The 21293-nt window shown below is 48.5% G+C and overlaps 2 protein-coding genes across 3 annotated transcripts in view; one reads left to right on the forward strand and one right to left on the reverse strand.

Moving 5' to 3' along the window:
- Positions 1 to 4110, forward strand: part of LOC142381760 (dynamin-1-like) — a 43959-nt gene extending 39849 nt beyond the window's left edge. For both annotated transcript variants that reach the window (XM_075466960.1, XM_075466958.1), the window contains one exon: positions 1772 to 4110. Coding sequence is in view for 1 of the 2 variants with exons in the window: in XM_075466958.1 (XP_075323073.1) it covers positions 1772 to 1832 (61 nt within the window). In the remaining variant the exon portion in view is untranslated. The remainder of the gene's footprint in view (positions 1 to 1771) is intronic.
- A 304-nt stretch (positions 4111 to 4414) lies between these two features.
- On the reverse strand, positions 4415 to 15323 carry gstt2 (glutathione S-transferase theta 2). Its single transcript, XM_075466966.1, has 5 exons — positions 15039 to 15323; positions 6497 to 6584; positions 5593 to 5743; positions 4770 to 4946; positions 4415 to 4665 (listed from the first exon to the last, which is right to left on the reverse strand). Exons 1-5 carry the CDS (start codon positions 15160 to 15162, stop codon positions 4519 to 4521), a joined length of 687 nt encoding a protein of 228 aa, XP_075323081.1. The 5' UTR covers positions 15163 to 15323; the 3' UTR covers positions 4415 to 4518.
- Positions 15324 to 21293: the final 5970 nt, after the last annotated feature.

Raw genomic sequence — 21293 nt, forward strand, 5'->3', positions numbered from 1 at the left:
GCCATGTGACTCCGCCCACTCCCTCATCATGTGCCATGTGACTCCGCCCACTCCCTCACCATGGGCCATGTGACTCCGCCCACTCCCTCACCATGGGCCATGTGACTCCGCCCACTCCCTCAACATGAGCCATGTGACTCCGCCCACTCCCTCATCATGGGCCATGTGACCCCGCCCACTCCCTCATCATGAGCAATGTGACTCCGCCCACTCCCTCACCATGGGCCATGTGACCCCGCCCACTCCCTCATCATGAGCCATGTGACCCCGCCCACTCCCTCATCATGGGCCATGTGACCCCGCCCACTCCCTCAACATGAGCCATGTGACCCCGCCCACTCCCTCATCATGGGCCATGTGACCCCGCCCACTCCCTCATCATGGGCCATGTGACCCCGCCCACTCCCTCATCATGGGCCATGTGACCCCGCCCACTCCCTCAACATGTGACTCCGCCCACTCCCTCATCATGGGCCATGTGACCCCGCCCACTCCCTCATCATGAGCCATGTGACTCCGCCCACTTCCTCAACATGTGACTCCGCCCACTCCCTCAACATGTGACTCCGCCCACTTCCTCAACATGTGACTCCGCCCACTTCCTCAACATGTGACCCCGCCCACTCCCTCATCATGGGCCATGTGACCCCGCCCACTCCCTCATCATGAGCCATGTGACTCCGCCCACTCCCTCAACATGTGACTCCGCCCACTTCCTCAACATGTGACTCCGCCCACTTCCTCAACATGTGACCCCGCCCACTCCCTCATCATGAGCCATGTGACTCCGCCCACTTCCTCAACATGTGACTCCGCCCACTTCCTCAACATGTGACCCCGCCCACTCCCTCATCATGGGCCATGTGACCCCGCCCACTCCCTCAACATGTGACTCCGCCCACTCCCTCATCATGGGCCATGTGACCCCGCCCACTCCCTCATCATGAGCCATGTGACCCCGCCCACTCCCTCATCATGGGCCATGTGACCCCGCCCACTCCCTCATCATGAGCCATGTGACTCCGCCCACTTCCTCAACATGTGACTCCGCCCACTCCCTCATCATGGGCCATGTGACCCCGCCCACTCCCTCATCATGAGCCATGTGACCCCGCCCACTCCCTCATCATGGGCCATGTGACCCCGCCCACTCCCTCATCATGAGCCATGTGACTCCGCCCACTCCCTCAACATGTGACTCCGCCCACTCCCTCAACATGGGCCATGTGACTCCGCCCACTCCCTCATCATGGGCCATGTGACCCCGCCCACTCCATCATGAGCCATGCGACCCCGCCCACTCCCTCAACATGTGACTCCGCCCACTCCCTCAACATGAGCCATGTGACTGCACTCCCTCATCATGGGCCATGTGACTCCGCCCACTCCCTCATCATGTGCAATGTGACCCCGCCCACTCCCTCATCATGAGCCATGTGACCCCGCCCACTCCCTCAACATGAGCCATGTGACCCCGCCCACTCCCTCATCATGGGCCATGTGACTCCGCCCACTCCCTCATCATGAGCCATGTGACCCCGCCCACTCCCTCATCATGGGTCATGTGACTCTGCCCACTTAAACTGGTTAAACTCCTGAAGTTGGATCAGACCAGCTGGTTCTAACAGTTCCTGTTGGTTTTTCTGCTGGTTCCATCTGGTTCAGAAGTTCTTTGTGGTTCTATCTGATGATCTGGTCCCTACATTTGAACTCTTCTCTTTTCTGAGGATTCACTCTTCTTCTCTTGTCTTTTCTCTTTGTTCGTTCTCAGCCGTCCCAGTAAAGGTAGCCCCGCCCACGGAGAGAGCCCCCAGTCTTCTATTGAGGGTTAACCTGAAGTGTTTCTTTGTGTCCTGATGTTCCTGTGAACCCTCCATGATAGTTATCAGCACATTGTGACTTATTGATCAGCAATACTGCGTCCAGCTGTTTGTTTGACAGACGGGCGCCATGCATCAGGTCTTAAATCTGCAGAGACGTCCTGGAAGTGAAGACGTCTCACTCTGCTCTGAATCTCCTGGATTTTTAGTTTCTCTCCCGTTTGAATCTGTGAACATCTCAGATTTTCTTTACAGTGTAAAGTGTGAATATTGCTCTCATGTGTCTCTTATTTATTGAGTTATTTATGATCTGCTGCTCTTATTGGTGACGTGTTCCCAGCATCCTCTCTGTTCCTCTGCTGACACCAGTCCTCCCGACCTTCAGACCACCGTCTGCTTTCCCTCCAGTTCCAGAACTTTAACATGTTGCTTTATGGTCTGCCTGGTTCCGGGTTCACGATGGTTACTCTGTGAGGTTCTGACTGGTTCTAACTGGTTCTGACTGGTTCTGACAGGTTCTGACTGGCTCTAACTGGTTCTAACTGGTTCTGACTGGCTTGGAATCCAGTGAACCCAGTTAGTCGCAACTTTGCTACTAATTGCTATTATTTATATTTTATTAATTTCAACTTCAGAATGTGCAATATTATTTATACTAGGTCACTTTACTTTTTAGTACTTACTTTTATTTTTTACTTTTAGTACTTGCTTTTTCTCTTTAAAAAAAAGTTTTTCTCTTTTTTAATGTCTGTTGTTGCTGCTGTGACAAGTGAATTTCCCCGTTGTGGGATAAATAAAGTACAATCTAATCTAATCTTTGCAAAAACAAGTTACTTGTAAACAGCAGTTTTAACTCATGTTGTTTCTGGACTTCTTCTTCGTGGGTTTAATATCAGCCGAGTTCATTGAAGTGCACCTGGTGGAGCTCGTCTGTTTGCCACCTGTCAGAAACCTGCTGGAAAACGACCAGGACGGCGTAAAAAAAATGAAAACATGTGATCGTTGTTTAAAATGTATCCAGTGGGTTCAATTCCTGATGTCTGCACTTCTGTCCCTGAATGTTTGATTAACTCGGCTGGTTTGAAATGTTTTTGTGTTGCGGAGTAAGACGTGAGGAGTGGTGCTGTTCCTGTCGACCTGCCGATCCATCTGCCTCTGTGTTTGCTCTTCTAACCCCTAACCCTACCCTAGCTTACCCTAGCCTATCCTAACTCTACCCCACATTACCCTAGCTCACCCTAACCTATCCTAACCCTACCCCACATTACCCTAGCTCACCCTAACCTATCCTAACCCTACCCCACATTACCCTAGCTTACCCTAACCTATCCTAACCCTACCCCACATTACCCTAGCTCACCCTAACCTATCCTAACCCTACCCCACATTACCCTAGCTTACCCTAACCTATCCTAACCCTACCCCACATTACCCTAGCTTACCCTAACCTATCTTAACCCTACCCCACATTACCCTAGCTTACCCTAACCTATCCTAACCCTACCCCACATTACCCTAGCTTACCCTAACCTATCCTAACCCTACCCTAGCTTACCCTAACCTATCCTAACCCTACCCGAGCTAACCCTAACCTATCCTAACCCTACCCTACTTTACCCTAACCCTACCCTACTTAACCCTAACCTATCCTAACCCTACCCTAGCTAACCCTAACCTATCCTAACCCTACCCTACTTTACCCTAGCCCTACCCTAGCTTACCCTAACCTATCCTAACCCTACCCTAGCTTACCCTAGCTTACCCTAACCTTTGCTAACCCTACCCTACTTTACCCTAACCTATCCTTTCCTTACCCTACCCTTACCCTATCCTAACCCCAACCTACCCTACCTTACCCCTAACCTACCCTACCTTACCCTAACCCCTGACCCTCTTGGTGTCGTGGTGACTGTTTGGCGTTATTCCAGCTCTGAGCTGCGTTCAGCAGCCTCAGTTTGTAGAAGTGATCTCACGTTAGTGCCAGCATGCTCAGTGATTCCTCCAGTGTTGTATGATTTAACGTAACTTTCAGTAAAGTGTTGAACGCAGCTCCGCCTCCATCACCTGTGCTGGTGGAGGTTCACTCTGTGCAGCGTTAATGTGAATCTATGTTTACAGAATATAAGATAATAATGTCCCACAGATATGTGAGGAACAGGTATCTGTTGCACTGAAATATGCAGCGGCCCACACTGTGCTGTGTAAGTGTGTAAGTGTAGTAATGCTGTGCATCCTCGTGTCATGTGATCAGGGCCAAAACACAACAATAAACATGTATGAATGATGATGATGATGATGATGATGGACTCTTTTTCGTGACTTCTTCAGTTCTGAGCAGCTTTAAAGTGAATGTCTGCTCTGAGCTCCTTTCTCCTCCAACACAGCCTGAACCCTCTCAGCTTTCTGTCCTTTCTTTAAGGAGTCTTCAGCAAAGTGCCTAAACATCCAGCTTAAAATGGCTTCTTTGTCTCTGGGTCGGGAACAGTTCACTCTGTCTCATTAATGAGAACTTTCCTTTTCAGGATTGTTTAACATGTTGTCATGACAACAGAGAGCCTGATAAACAGCTGAGTAAACAAACAAACAAACAGGCAGCGAGAGAATAAACATTTATTTCTGTTTTCCTGAAACGGTTAAATTGTGAAAACACGAAGGCCTCAGCGGGTTAAACACCTTCCTCCGGATGGCGGCGATGACATCACAGCCGGGCCCGGCGGCGGTCTCTGAGAGCGTACAACACGGCGTGGGCGTCATCGAACGCCTCGCCGACGGCCGACTGGACGCGGCTCTTCCAGCTCTGCAGCAGGGGGCGGAGCTTCAGAACGTCCCGCCCCCCTCCCAGAGGCTGCGGACACGGCGAGCACGCTCAGAACCTTCATACACCCAAGCCCCGCCCCCTCCCAGAGCCTTCAACCACCCAAGCCCCCCTCGGCGGCCCAAACCTCTCACCTGCATCAGCTCGCACACGGCGAGCAAGTCGGCCACGGTGATGTCGTCGCCGCAGAGGAACGGCTGCCGGCGCAGGAACATGGACTCCAGTTTGTCCAGCGTGTCGTCCAGCTGTGCGAGCGCCGCGCCGAGACGCTGCTCGTCCACCGGGGCGCCAGACTGCGCCGGCAGCATCACCTGAGGGGGCGGAGCCAGGGATACAGGTGGTGAGGGGGCGGAGCCAGGGATACAGGTGGTGAGGGGGCGGAGCCAGGGGTACAGGTGGTGAGGGGGCGGAGCCAGGGGTCAGGTGAGGGGGCGGGGCCAAAGGTACAGGAGCGGGGGCGGGGCCAAAGATACAGGAGAGGGGGGCGGAGCCAGGGATACAGGTGAGGGGGCGGGGCCAGGGATACAAGAGAGGGGGGCGGAGCCAGGGATACAGGTGGTGAGGGGGCGGAGCCAGGGGTACAGGTGAGGGGGCGGGGCCAAAGGTACAGGAGGTGGGGCGGGGCCAGGGATACAGGAGCGGGGGGCGGAGCCAGGGATACAGGAGCGGGGGGCGGGGCCAAAGATACAGGTGAGGGGGGCGGAGCCAGGGATACAGGTGAGGGGGCGGGGCCAGGGATACAGGAGAGGGGGGCGGAGCCAGGGATACAGGAGAGGGGGCGGGGCCAAAGATACAGGAGAGGGGGGCGGGGCCAGGGACACAGGTAAGGGGGGCGGAGCCAGGGATACAGGTGAGGGGGGCGGAGCCAGGGATACAGGTGAGGGGGGCGGAGCCAGGGATACAGGTGAGGGGGCGGGGCCAGAACACCTGGCTCTGTGCATGTGTGTGTGTTCTCACCTCCAGTTTGAAGACTTTGGCGGCGTGCACCCGGGTGTTGGTGTGATGCCAGGCCGTGTACTCGTCCACCCGGGCTCGTCTCTCAGGTTGCCGTGGATACCAGTGCTGAGGGACATCGTACCTGGTGGCCAGGTACTTCAGGATGGCGTCGCTGTGACAGATAAACATCAGTCAGCCGCCGAACAGGATACACTCTGTTTAACACAGGGAGTCTGACTCTGACTCTCATTGGTCCACAGGCTGTGAACACAGTTGTGATTGGTTCAAACCAGGGTTCAGGTTCTCAGCCTGTTGCCCACAGAAAACAGGACCATAGAGCAGCAGGTATTAGCTTTGTAGCTAACATCCAGCTGTGTTAGCATCCAGCGGTGCTAACATCCAGCGGTGCTAACATCCAGTTGTGTTAGCATCCAGCTGTACTAACATCCAGCGGTGCTAACATCCAGCGGTGCTAACATCCAGCTGAGTTAGCATCCAGCTGTACTAACATCCAGCGGTGCTAACATCCAGCGGTACTAACATCCAGTTGTGCTAACATCCAGCTGTGTTAACATCCAGCGGTGCTAACATCCAGCTGAGTTAGCATCCAGCTGAGTTAGCATCCATCTGTACTAACATCCAGCGGTGCTAACATCCAGCGGTGCTAACATCCAGTTGTGCTAACATCCAGCTGTGTTAGCATCCAGCTGTGTTAGCATCCAGCGGTGCTAACATCCAGCAGTGCTAACATCCAGCTGAGTTAGCATCCAGCTGCGCTAAGATCCAGCTGCCCAGGTTCTGGTTCTGATCGGGTCCAAAGCCTCAGAACTTTGTGACAGAAGCAGCCGGTGTTCACCTGGCTCAGAACCAGCTCTGAGTGCAGGTTCTGGTTCTGGTTCTGGTCGGGTCCGGTGTCTGAACGAACCTCTCTGTGAGCACGAAGCCTCCGTCCACCACCACAGGAACCTTCTGCATCGGGTTCAGCTCGGTGAACTCTGGAGATCGATGTTCTCCTGCACAGACAGAGAACCTCAAGGTTTAATGTTCTGATAAAGGTCCGACCCGTCAGAACCACACAGCAGAACCACACAGCAGAACCTCACAGCAGAACCACACAGCAGAACCTCACAGCAGGACCTCACAGCAGGACCTCACAGCAGGACCTCACAGCAGAACCACACAGCAGAACCACACAGCAGAACCTCACAGCAGAACCTCACAGCAGAACCACACAGCAGAACCACACAGCAGAACCACACAGCAGAACCACACAGCATATCATTCAGACTCTCTTTATCCTCTAAAACCGGACTTCAGTACATCTGTACATCTCCTGAATAATCCATCCTACCATACTGTCAACTCTGGACTTATATTTATATTTACTATCAATCCTTGCACCTTAAAGAAATATATCCCTGTTTATACTCACTAAATACCACACATATATATATATTTTAGTGGTGGGCTGTTATCGCCGTTAACGTGCTGCGATAATTTCAGAGTCTTATCGGGCGATATAAAAAATATCGCCGTTAATCTATTCTCAAAGTTGGGTTGGGAACAGCCGCGGCCGCTGTATTTGGGCAGGATGGGCAGAGCCCCGCCTTCCACACCCCCAACCTTTCTTTTATAGATAAAATATAGATAATTATAAATTATAGATAAAATATTTATTTCAACTTCAATCACAGTGGGAATCGTATTACACCATATTGTGGCTTGTGACGGACTTTGCGAGTGGAATCTGTTTTTATTTTCGCTGAAATATAGCCTACCTCCAGTGTGGCTGCTTAACGTTAGATCTATGGCCACTGGCCAGGGCAGATGCCTGGCTGCCCTCAGCTAAGCCCGGCCCCGCCGAACTCTCGAGCACATTCTACCAATCAGAATGACTGTAGGCCCCACGCAGCATAATATCATGTTACATTTAGCGCGCCTGTATAGATGCTACTGGGGCAGGTGTATGATCTGCCCTGGACATGGAAAGGACTCAAAGGGTTTAAGAAATATTACTCCGCCCATCTAGCCAGTGGGAACTTCAGTGCCGCCAAACTCCCCTACAAACTTGTTGGATAAAACGGATAACTATGTCGGATTTGATGAAGGATATTGGCTGTTTAATCCGGATTCACGTTTGTGGTAGGTAAAGATTTTACTTTATAGTTGCTATCTTACAAAGTTTAAGTCTTTGCTAAATGGGAAACTGGGAGTGATTTAATGAAATATCTTAGCTTGATGAGCAAAGCAATGTTGAGACAGTAAACAATGTGTTGACAGCTTCGTACATGTACAGTAGGTTACTTGTCTGCTAGCTTAGGTTTCCCCCAGACTAGCTAAAACGTTGCTACACACTGTCCCGCCTACTGCTATATTACTCTGCACAAGTTCAGGAGCGAGTCAGTCTGATAGTAGGCTACAGTGAGGGAAGTTTTAACCATGGCTGCCAGCATCGAACCTGTACTCAATGGCGTTGAGCTTCTCTTGGAGAACTCATTTGAAAGACTAGATTTGGGAACAAAATTGGCTATTAAAAAACTCGGCCCCCATAAACCTGATATTAATATAGTTAAGCAAACAATGGATAGGGGTAGGTCTTTCAATCGGACGTTTTCCTGTGCGTGGTATGACAAAAAGCCCTGGCTCTCTGGTTGTTCCAATAGGAATAAAATGTTCTGTTTTCCCATGCTTGCTCTTCCAATCGCCTGGCACGGGGGGACAAGGGGATATGTGGAGCACTGTCGGTGTGTGTGACATGAAGCATTTTTCGGAAAAGGCAAAAAAACACGAGTCCAGCAAGGCGCATCTGAATTGTGCCATGAAATTAGCCATTTGCTTTGCGACAAGTTTCCCTCTAATTGAAATGTAGGCAGTATTAATTCCTTTCACAAACTTTCTCTTCGCTCATTTTCACGGGGCTTTTGTGTTTTCTTGTATGGCAGACTTTTATGCGAGTGCGCACCCCCCCCCATGCGTATGGTTGCATAGACTATTGGCCTATTGCGTATGCTCCATAAAAGCTTGCATTTTGATAACGCAGATCATCTGCCCCGCCTATTTTCCAGACCACGAGCCGCTACTGGTTGGGAACTGGGTCAAAATAGGTAAGCAAACTGTGATGACTTTTACCTTGATATTTTAGCTCGGGTGTAGGCCGATGTACTTTGTCTGCCGTTAGGTGTGATGAAAACAGAAGAACGCCACTTTGCAGAAGCCTGTGCTAGGCAGTTTATGGAGGTCGCTTATCTGTGGGGGATAGTTGACAAAATCTGCTCTGTTGGAACAGACAGCGCTCCTAATATGGCGGCCGCAGGGAGGATACTGCCCTTCGAGCATCTGCCGTGTGTTGCACATGTTGTACAGAGAGCGATTGTAATGTCACTGCGAGATGGTGGGACATTTCAAACACAGTCCGGCCAACGCAGACGAGCTGAAAGTCCAGCAAACCTCCCTTGGGCAAGTTCAGGAGCCGCTCGTGCAAGATGTTCAAACACGGTGGAATTCCACCCTCGAGATGATCAAGCGCGTGAGGCGCAACAGAGACGCACTGCACACAACGCAACAGAGACGCACTGCACACAACAGAGACGCACTGCACACAACGCAAGAGAGACGCACTGCACACAACAGAGACGCACTGCACACAACAGAGACGCACTGCACACAACGCAACAGAGACGCACTGCACACAACAGAGACGCACTGCACACAACAGAGACGCACTGCACACAACGCAACAAAGACGCACTGCACACAACGCAACAGAGACGCACTGCACACAACAGAGACGCACTGCACACAACAGAGACGCACTGCACGCAACAGAGACGCACTGCACACAACGCAACAGAGACGCACTGCACACAACGCAACAGAGACGCACTGCACACAACGCAACAGAGACGCACTGCACACAACGCAACGCACTGCACACAACGCAACAGAGACGCACTGCACACAACGCAACAGAGACGCACTGCACACAACGCAACGCACTGCACACAACGCAACAGAGACGCACTGCACACAACGCAACAAAGACGCACTGCACACAACGCAACAGAGACGCACTGCACACAACAGAGACGCACTGCACACAACAGAGACGCACACAACGCAACAGAGACGCACTGCACACAACGCAACAGAGACGCACTGCACACAACGCAACAAAGACGCACTGCACACAACGCAACAGAGACGCACTGCACACAACAGAGACGCACTGCACACAACAGAGACGCACTGCACACAACGCAACAGAGACGCACTGCACACAACGCAACAGAGACGCACTGCACACAACAGAGACGCACTGCACACAACAGAGACGCACTGCACGCAACAGAGACGCACTGCACGCAACAGAGACGCACTGCACACAACAGAGACGCACTGCATGCAACAGAGACGCACTGCACACAACACAACAGAGACGCACTGCACACAACGCAACAGAGACGCACTGCACACAACAGAGACGCACTGCACACAACAGAGACGCACTGCATGCAACAGAGACGCACTGCACACAACACAACAGAGACGCACTGCACACAACGCAACAGAGACGCACTGCACACAACAGAGACGCACTGCACACAACGCAACAGAGACGCACTGCACACAACAGAGACGCACTGCACACAACGCAACAGAGACGCACTGCACACAACAGAGACGCACTGCACACAACGCAACAGAGACGCACTGCACACAACGCAAGAGAGACGCACTGCACACAACGCAACAGAGACGCACTGCACACAACGCAACAAAGACGCACTGCACACAACGCAACAGAGACGCACTGCACACAACGCAACAGAGACGCACTGCACACAACAGAGACGCACTGCACACAACGCAACAGAGACGCACTGCACACAACGCAACAGAGACGCACTGCACACAACGCAACAGCAGCACCACCTGGCCCTCCCAACAAGTGCTGAATATGAGAAGTTGGCGAAGCTAGAGAAACTGCTGGAGCCATGCATGTGAATAAGCTGGTCTGCCTGCTGCGTGTATACCAAGAGCGACCTCGCTGGAGAAGCTTCGCTTGAGAATTTGCTTTGGCAGCTTTGGTAGCTTTGGTAGCTCGTGACGTCGCATTTAGAATGTTCAATTCTTAAAGGCCCCGCGGCTGTGCAGCACCCCCACGGAAAAAAACATGAGGAAAGAGAGGGCAGGGACACGAATAAACGTGTTGTTAATTACAATTTGATGTAAAACTACATTAGGTACACCTGAGAAGAGCAGGAATAGCAGAGGCAGCTATGAAAAATAAACTAAATTCGAAATAAAATCCGAAATAAAACTTAATTGCAGTGAGAAAGGTATGCGTGGGGTTACTACACTATTGTATTGAAGGACTCGACACGGCAATTGCAACAGTCTCAGGATTAAACGACTATTGTTTGGATAGGAACTAAAGTTTACACGTCTGTTTCCGCGAACCCCGCGGATTGTCGGATCCCTGAATGAGCCATTTTAATCTAGATTAATTTCAAGATTTCAGTGAGATTAATCTAGATTAAAAAAATTAATCTATACCCACCACTAATATATATATATATATATATATATACATATATATATATTTTTTTTTACCTTTTATTCTACTTTTGTTTCTACTTTAGCCTTGTTCTATGTCTATTTTGTACTCGTTGCACTAAGAGAGCCAGGTGTAACCGGAGTTAAATTCCTCGTGTGTGTCCACATACCTGGCAATAAAATTTTGTTATAAGATGTAAAAATGTACTTTCTGTTCTGTACAGACTGAAACTGTTCCCCATTTGTTTTGGCTCCGCCCTGTTGTCCAAAGGCCGTGGGGTGATATCTGTAACTTCATCGCTAACAACATTGATGATGAGTTGTTTTGTTTGGGCTTTAACAAAACCAAAGAAAAAACCAACATAACTTTTATTATCAACCTCCTCATTTTAATTTGGCAAAATTTCATATGCATAAATGTAAATTCATGAAAAAAACATATTTTCTTGCCTTTCTCTGTGAGCTCGGGCAGAACCTGACCTCCATTAAACTCTCAAACACCAGAAAGCTTTAACCCTTCTGTTGTCCTGCAGGTCCAAAGTGAGCCACTACCATGTTTAGCTGTAGAATAAATACATTAAACTATCTTTTATGACTTTTCCTAAAGGGACCCCATCATTAGAAAAAGTCACACTTTATTTCTGTTCATGTTTCCATGTGGGCTGTACACCACTAGGGTACAAAGATTGTCTTATGGGTCATTTCTGACCCGTGAATTATAAAAACATTTAAACACCAGAAAAAAGTTCACTGTTTTTTTCCCTTTCAATATAATTAATTCAGAAGTAATTACTTCACATTTATATAATAGCAATAATAAACCTTTATTATGTAAAAGAAAACTGAGAAAACAAGAAAACTGTTGGTCCAACTGACAGTAAAAAAAAAAAGTGTAATCCTGAAAGCTGCTGATTGTCTTTTTGTATTGTGTACCAAAAAATACATGATAAAAAATGTATTGAATTGAGTTGACTAGATAAATAACAGCTGGTTTCATCATACTAAATAGATTTTGGATTTAAAATTCAATTAAGTTTATTTTGGGGCTTTGGTGGGGCGGCTCATTTCTGACCCGTAGGACAAAGGGAGCAACCAAACACGGTTATTTTTGAGGTTATTTTTTTATTTTTTTTTAATCTAGTTGCTAAGGCGGGACTGATCTGCTGTAGGCAAACTGGTTGTATATGTCACTGTCCAATCAGATTAAAGGCCCATTTATGCCCTAAGTTAACTACGGAAACGGACGCTTTCACCCGGTTCCGGGGGGCGTTTCATCCGTCAGTTTGTCCGTAGGTGAAGAGCTTAGCAATCCGGTGAACTCCGGGCGAAACGGAGCAATACCAGAGGAATTCGTGGGGGCAGTAGAGAGTCAGGAGCGTGTTGGCTCCGGAAGTTATGGAGGAAGAAGAAGAACGAAGAGTAGGAGATTTAAAAATGGCGGTAATGGAGGAGAGGATTTGTGAGATGGTCTGCCATAATAGATATAGAACTGCAACTTCCTCAGTTGACGCCATGTTTCTCAAACCCGCGGCCGACAATGACTCTATATATACCGCCCTCCAGAGGATTTCTTAGGGACGTGTGCACTACGGACGGAGGCATAAACAGAAGCTCCGGGAGCAACGTATGGACCGGACAGACGAATTCCGTCCGGTTCCGTAGGGCATAAATGGGCCTGTAGGTGGCGCCTGGTGTTGCCACGCCCATTCGGGGCGATTTTTGCACCAGAAATCTCCCGTTGACATGAATGGTACGTCAGGTTTTTTTTCTAAAATCCTGCTCCCAATACATTTTCTATGAGGGTTTATGTGCTCGTAAAAAACGACGTGCTTTCCTCATACGTCTGTGCGCGGGACCATGAACATTCTACGAATAAGATGGCGAGTGCAACAGTACGGTAGTGTTTCTGACAGAAGTGCCCTTTAGTCGTCGTACTGATGCGGAGAAGGACGTTTGGAAGAATTTTGCGGGATTTTGGAGCTCGCCTTGCGAGGCAAAGATGAAACCCAGAGTAGAGCCCTGCAGGACCCAAAGCAGTGCGGCGCGGGACACTTTTTTAAAGCTCATTGCGGGCTGGAGCGGTGATAAGCTGCAGTCCAGCTAACTAAAAACGTGTTTAATATTAAAGCTATAATGATCTCCTGCTGCTGAAAACAACTGAGAAGAAATAAAGCCTAACTAAAAGAAGTTCAAAAGCGCGATCCAGCTCTCCTTTTATTCAGGAGATGTGCATTGCACAGGGACAGGGCATGGGTAACCTACTTAAATAATATCTGGATTACATGTTACATTTTCCACATTCTGGGTTTAGAAAAGGTAGGGTAATTAATAACACATATTGTTTTCATTCCACTTGTTTGCATTTAAATCAATGTAACGTGAGCTGTAGGCTGAGATATTTATGCTCAAATCCACTCAAAGTAGGGGGCGGGGCTCCATCACGCTGTGTTTAAGATCATATTAACTAAAAATATATACTTTTACTTCCAAGAATGGAAATGTGAGGAGTGGCATATAACATATGTACCATGTATTATTCTTAATCTTCACGGCAGATTTTGGTAGGTGTGTTGGGCTTGTTGCTGTAAAGCCTCAGCTGCTCCTGCACTGTGTGCCCCCCCCACCTGAAGGATCGGACAGTGTGCGCAGCTGAGATCATGTTTCTTTCCTCAAGCCAATGACAAGAACGTCCGTGAGAAGTAACGCCAACGTCTGAATCATGCGGGAGTTGCGGGCGGGAGCGGGAGTGTAAATTCTGTCCCGCGCAGGCCTCTAACCCCGGGCTCCACCAACCCTGCTATTTCCCAGCTAGCTGAATAACTGAACCTGTTGTGCTCAGGCATTGACTTGTAATGATTTAAATCTTTTATACAATGTTGACAATGATAGCAGAATGTATAACGACACATTCATTGTTAATGGTGCAGTATTATATTTAAAAAAGAGAGAAATCTCACATAAGTAAGCTGCACTTAACCAGGTTTGACAACTGGTTATGCTTTTCTAAGTCATATTTTCCAAAACTTAAATCATTAAGAGCTTATGTGTTTACTTATTTCATAGAATCCTGGAACAATATGAGGAAAGTAAGTAAATAAATAATGGTTAAGGTGTAATATTAACTGATTGGCTAATTATGCAAAAAATAACAAAAAAAAAAATTAAAATAAATTATGCTACCGAGACAAATATACCTCAGTCCTGTGGACTTTTATGGTACTTATGGACATAACGGGGGAAATTGCACTACCTAAAAACAATGTCAGGAGCCGCCACTGATCATCATGCAAAAAAGATTTTGGAGTTAAAATTCAATTAAGTAGCTTTATTTTGGCCATTTTTGACCCGTAGGAGTACCCGTAGGGCAGTAAACAGTTTATCTGTGAACACTTGAATATTTTATTGTGACCTCTTTTCCCCCCTGGCGTATAATATTGAAATGTTTCATGTGTAATGTAAAAAAAAAAGTCTTAAATAAAAGGAAGTTCTAAAAAAAATAATAATAAAATAAAAAAAAACACGAGTTGTGGCTCTCCTGTCATCTCCAGGTCCAGAATCTCGGGTCCGGTTCTGTTGGTACCACCTGGTGAGTTAAGTCCTGCGCCGAATCCATCAGCACACACCTACACACCGGGTTCACGGTTCTGATTGTGTTCTGTCAGGTTCTTGTTTGGACGGTTTCAAATTAAATCTTCAAATCTCCGAGTTTTCAGCGGAGTTTGGTGGAAGTGGGTCAAAGTTTACCGGAGCAGAGGTCAGTGCCCCGGAGGGCAGAAATATGTCCGCCCGCAGGTAGTGGACAGGTTAGTGAACTGGTTAGTCAGCTGGTCGGTTGGTGAACTGGTTAGTGAACTGGTCGGTTGGTGAACTGGTTAGTTAGTGGGTTAGTGTGGGTTAACCCGGCGGCTCACCTTTCCGCAGAGCCACGGTCCGGACCCGGTGCGGGATCCCGGTGCAGGTGAGCAGGATGTGCACCGCCCGGCAGGGCTGCGACAGCAGGTCCAGGTAGGCCTCCACCATCCGGCCCGTTGCCATGGGAACGGGAGCCGTTAAATTACCCGTTAAACTGACGTTAAACTAAAACAACGACCACCGGACCGGTAAACAGTGCGTTTCACTCTGCGGGTTCCTCTGTGTGTGTGCTCCTGAGCTCCCCCTGCAGGATGCTCCGCGCACTGCAGCCGCACCAGACCTCACCGACCATCTGACGGTAGGCGTCCACTGTTCCGGCACCTCAACGCCGGATTGGATGCCTAGTGTCGCCGTGTTGCTACTGCAGTGGGCGTGTACAGAGGGGCGTGCATACGAAGTTGTAGATAGAACATACGGGCTCCGGGGGAAAGTAAATAATTTGTGATTTTAACCGACCGAAGTTTCTCCCTCTAAACACTTGAGTTTTGGAGGGAAATTAATGTGTATAAATCGTCAGCAATGGAACATTATTTCATATTGCACCATGGATCCGGATCTGCGAGCGAGGAGAGCTGCTGCTGCGACACAGGAGATCACATGATCTACTGTCATTGGGTAACGCACTACGGCTGCCGTGGCTAATTTGCATAAACTTCAAAGCGAGCCCAACTTTTTTGACGTGCTCGCCGTGCCGGAATCCCAGCATGCTTTGCGAGCACGGTGACAATCTGACGGTTTTTACTCTCCGGCGGCTCAGGGCGGACCTGCGGCAGGAAGAGGGGGGGTTGTGATCCTTGGGGGCCCTGCCGACCAGTGTTGGTCACCAAAACATCTGACACCAACGAAAAATGTATGAAATAAAACCTCCTTTTATTCCAAACATGAAAAACATTGTTATTTTTAAAATATACATGTAAAGAATAAATAAATAACGAAAAAAGACTAACAATAAAATGAAAAAAAAATGAATAAAATACCGCAAATTACTTTGAAAACCCAATATACACTCTGTACAAAATATTTACAGTACATATTTACAAAGTCTACAATGGCAAACACGCTGAGGGGGCAGTTCTCCGCGAACACAGCCCACAGTGGAACTCGACGTGAGTTTGACGAAGTCAACAATGCAATTATGGAATTATAGAATGGCATGTTAACTAGACAATCTTTGACTAAATCATTTAAATTTAACCGTTCAAAGAAAACATGTTCACCACGAACGTTCGCCACTGTTTGAGACAGTTTATAAAGTAACTAGAGAATCTTTGATTGAATGCACCTCAGCTCTCGGGGGCCCCAGTGGCTCTGGGCTCCGAGCAGTTGCCTGTTGACAAGGTGCGCCTCTGCATAAAAGACAGTTTAAGGTGTTTTTTCTACAGCTAAACATGGTGGTGGCTCACTTTGGACCCGTAAGACAACAGGAGGGTTACAGGGAATCCAGGACACAGTGGCAGAAATGAACTTTGCTTCATCGTGTTGAACAGCACGAAGTGTTCCAAGTGAACCACGTTGTTGGTGCTGTAACTAAAAGTGTGAAAGTTTATCAGACCAAGGGCACCGAATCAAAGACAGTTTGTGTCACTTTTAGAGGAAATTGAGACCGTGACCTTTGACCTTAGACTCTGGGGGAGGAAGGAACATCATCCCTCAGCTCTCAGAGGAAGTAAACTATTCAACATGACCCTTTATATTCCTTTTACTACTTCAGGTGGGGACTACTTTGTTTGTAGTCGAGGATTTTGTTAGTTCTTACAGGTTTTCCAGTTTGATTTTGTAGTTTTTGTATTGTTACCCAAAGTGCTGATACTTTAGTGTGTGTACCTCTTTTTAAGTACTTTGTGGTACTTTTTCCCATTGCCTCCCGTGATATCAATGCGTTCAACCACCTACCGATAGCCGCACCTGTCACGGTGTTTGCTGCTCGGTCTGCACAGCAGGCAGTGATACGAAGGGAGAGAAAATAGGGCCAAGAGATTGTGAGCTCTGACTTTTTCCTGGAGAACAATTTTGTGATGCAAATGTATTACTCTGTTGAACGCATATTGTTCTGAGAAGCAAAACGCTTTACAAGCCGAAGCCCCTCGAGAAGCACAGGCACGGGCAGTGCTACCGCCAGTGAGAACGCTTTTGGGACGCATTGATCCTTACGACGAATCATCGGAACAATGGTCGACTTATGTCGAAAGGTTTGAACATTTTATTGAAGCCAATGATGTTCCCACTGCAAAGAAGGCGGCAGTATTCTTAAGTGTCATGGGGGCAACTACATATGGTCTGCTGCGCAGCTTATTAGCCCCGGATAAACCTGGCAGTAAAACGTGTGAAGATTTAGTGGACACCCTGGATGGTCATTTCTCCCCCAAGCCCATTGTAATTGCGGAGAGATTCCGATTTCACAAACGCAATCAGGAAGAGGGTGAGTCCATAGCACAATATGTGGCCATGTTGAAAAAGTTATCAGAGCATTGTGATTTTGGAGCGCATTTGCAAGATGCTCTGCGCGATAGACTCGTTTGTGGGCTCAATAATGAGGCTATTCAAAGGAAAGTCCTGACGGAGGAAAAACTTGATTTTAAGAAAGCAGTCGAGATGGCATTGGCAATGGAAGCGGTGGCAAGGGAATCACTACATCTGAAAAGCTCATTGAAAGTGTATGCTGTGTCCGCGTCTTCACCACAGGGGGGCGATAAATGTTTTCGATGTGGCAATAATCACCATGAACGTGACTGCTATTTCAGGGAGCAGCAATGCCACAATTGTAATAAAAAGGGCCACATAGCTCGTGTGTGTAGAAGCAAAAGGAGTGAAACAAGACAGGCAAAGTCAAAACAAGACAGTCAAATCAAACAAAAAAAATACAAAGAGGCAAACAAAGGCAAAGTTTATCAAGTGGCAGCTGCAAATTCATCAGATGAGAAGGAGTCATCAGCAGGTTCAGACTCTGATTTCACTCTGGATAAGGTGTCTGCATTGAACAAAGAACAACAAGTGAAGGCAGTGAAGACAGGACATGCAGCTTCATCAGTAATTATGATTAAGCCAAAAATTGAAGGGCAGTCAGTGGATATGGAGCTAGATACGGGGGCCGCTGTATCCTTGATCTCCAGTGAGCTGTACAAGGACAAATTTGCATATTTACGTTTACGCAAGACAGATGTTGTTCTGAAAACATACACAGGGGAGTTACTACAGCCCGAGGGAAGGCTGAAGGTGTGGGTTAAGTTGAACAAGCAGAAGGTTAGGCTGCCTTTATATGTGGTAAAAGGAGAGGCACCACCACTGTTTGGCCGTGAATGGCCACGGAACATTAATATAGACTGGCGTGAAATTAAGACGAACAGGAAATAGGGCAAGTGGTGAAACTCTTGAGAGTGTCCTAAACCGCCACACTGAAGTGTTTAGCCAGGAATTGGGGACACTGAAAGGATTTGAAACTTCACTGACGCTGAGGCCAGACCAGCAGCCAAAGTTCTGCCAAGCTCGGGTGGTACCGTATGCGCTGAGACCCAAAGTCGAAGCTGAAATAGAGCGCCTTCTCTAGCAAGGGGTTATCTCCCCGGTTCAGTTCAGCGACTGGGCATCCCCCATAGTCCCTGTTATGAAGAAAAACGGTAGTGTGAGGATATGTGGAGATTTTAAGGTGACTGTAAATCCAGCTCTGTGCGCTGAACACTACCCAATACCTCATATTGAGGATTTGTTTGCATCTTTGTCTGGAGGACATCGTTTCAGCAAACTGGACCTTTCACAGGGCTACCTTCAGGTACCGGTTAAGACAGATTCTAGGAAATACCTGACTATCACCACCCACAAGGGCATGTTCTGCTACAATCGGTTACCATTTGGAATTACCGCCGCGCCCTCCATATTCCAGAGAATTATGGACCAAGTGCTCCAAGTGCTGCCTAATGTACATTGTTTTCTGGATGACATCCTCATCACAGGCCAAGATGATGCGCACCACCTGAGAAATCCCGGAGTCGTCTTGACAAATATGGGCTCAAAGTCCAAAAAGTGAAATGTGAGTTCTTCAGGAGCTCGCTGGAGTACTTGGGGCATATGATAGATTCTGTAGGGCTCCACAAGTCTGATGACAAGATCAAAGCCATCGTGGAGGCCTCCGTGCCAACCAATACGACCCAGTTGCGCTCTTTCCTTGGGCTCATCAACTATTACGCACGCCTCGTCCCGAACATGTCGACCCTGTTACACCCTTTGAATGCGTTGCTACATAAGGGGGTGAAATGGGAATGGTCCGGGAAATGTGACGAAGCTTTCCAAAAAGCAAAGGAACAGCTTGCCAGCAACAGCGTACTGACACCTTACAATCCCAGACTGCCAGTTATACTCGCCTGTGATGCCTCGCCCTATGGGCTGGGGGCAGTCATCTCGCATCGACTACCAAATGGGGAAGAACGACCCATAGCCTTTGCTTCACGGACGCTTAGCAAGGCAGAGCAGAATTATGCTCAAATTGAGCGAGAGGCATTAGGAATAATATTTGGGGTCAGACGTTTTCATTCATACCTCTATGGCCGTCATTTCACCCTACTAACTGATCACCGGCCTTTGACAATGATCTTGAGCCCTAGCAAAGCGACACCATCCATGGCGGCTGCAAGACTACAGCGTTGGGCACTCATTTTGGCAGCGCACGATTATACAATAAGGTATAGATGCGCCGCTGACCATGGCAACGCAAACGGTCTCTCGCGTCTGCCTCTGCCAGTGCAACACAAAGAAAAACAAGGAACAGTTGACGCATTTCTGATAAAACACATTGAGAGTTTTCCAATCCTTTGCAGTGAGGTGAAAAGAGAAACCAAAGCAGACGCCACACTCTCACAGGTGATCGAGATGGCGTCAACCAGTCGTTTTCCATCAGCCAAGGATGCAGACAGGAGTCTGGTCCCGTACATCATACGGAAAGATGAATTCTCCGTACTTCAAGGCTGCTTAATGTGGGGAAATCGAGTTGTAGTCCCACCCAAACTACGTCAGCATGTCCTAGACGAACTCCACACCGGACACCCAGGCGTGGTCAGAATGAAATCCCTGGCAAGAAGCTATGTGTGGTGGTCTGGTCTGGATGCGCAGGTGGAGGAGAGGTGTAAGACGTGCACCCCGTGCCAACGATGTCAAAGGAGCCCTGCCCTCACACCGCTGCACCCATGGGCCTGGCCAACAGGTCCGTGGCAGCGAATCCACATCGATTTTGCCGGACCCTTTGAGGGGCGCTTGTTCTTCGTCATTGTCGACGCTCATTCCAAGTGGCCCGAAGTCAGATTAATGGATTCAACCTCATCTGCAAAAACGATTGAAGTCTTAAGAGGCCTTTTCAGTCATTATGGAGCGCCAGAGGTCTTAGTGAGTGATAATGGGCCTCAATTCACTTCTGAGGAGTTTGCCCACTTTCTATCATCCAATGGCATTACGCACAAACGCTCCGCTCCTTTTCACCCGGCAACAAACGGCCTGGCAGAGCGTTTCGTGCAGACATTTAAACATTCTCTGAAGTCGTCCAGGGGTACAGCTTCAGTCCAGCGGCGACTCGATGCTTTCCTGCTTCACTACAGGAACACCCCCCACGCCACTACAAAGGAGTCACCTGCTATGCTGTTTCTCCGCCGCAGACTGCGCACCCGCCTAGACCTGCTGAAACCGAGCGTGTCAGCGGTGGTGGATCGAGCACAAGAGGACCAACAGCGACACCGTGGCGCACACGCTAAAGCGAGAACTTTTGAAGTAGGAGACCCAGTGCTTGTCAGGGACTATCGGAAGGGGGAGGAAAAGTGGATGACTGGTACGTGTCAAGTAGGTTGGGTTTGAAGGGAGGACACGGATGCGGATTTTCCAAAAGTAAAATAGATTTATTAACAAAAACAAAGTATCAAAAAGAAAACGCGGCTGAGCCGGATAGAAAAACCTGAACTGTGGAAAAAGTACAACAAAACAAAACACTTGGCATACTATGAAAAAAAGGACTTAGCTTTGTGGCGTGGCGTGGCGTGGCGTGGCATGGCGTGGCGTGGCGTGGCGTGGCGTGGAGGGTGACGTAAAAGAATCTCACAAGGACTGAAAGAAAACAGGGAACTTAAATACTGTGGGGAACTAATGAGTGCAGCTGATGGAAACAGGTGACGTGAATGAAACTAATCAAGACCTGAACCTAAAACACGAGAAAAAAAACTAAACTAAGACATGAACTATAAACAAAAACCTGACCTAAAACTCATGACATGATTCCATTC

The sequence above is a fragment of the Odontesthes bonariensis genome, chromosome 6 (genome assembly GCF_027942865.1).
Source record: "Odontesthes bonariensis isolate fOdoBon6 chromosome 6, fOdoBon6.hap1, whole genome shotgun sequence".
NCBI classification, from domain to species: Eukaryota; Metazoa; Chordata; class Actinopteri; order Atheriniformes; family Atherinopsidae; genus Odontesthes; species Odontesthes bonariensis.

Coding starts and splice junctions, on each gene's coding strand:
- gstt2 (XM_075466966.1), bottom strand. CDS start 15,162: ATGGCAACGGGCCGGATGGTGGAGGCCTACCTGGACCTGCTGTCGCAG. Junction 6,585..15,038: donor GACCGTGGCTCTGCGGAAAG/GTGAGCCGCCGG, acceptor CTGTCTGTGCAG/GAGAACATCGATCTCCAGAG. Junction 4,947..5,592: donor CCAAAGTCTTCAAACTGGAG/GTGAGAACACAC, acceptor CCGCCCCCTCAG/GTGATGCTGCCGGCGCAGTC.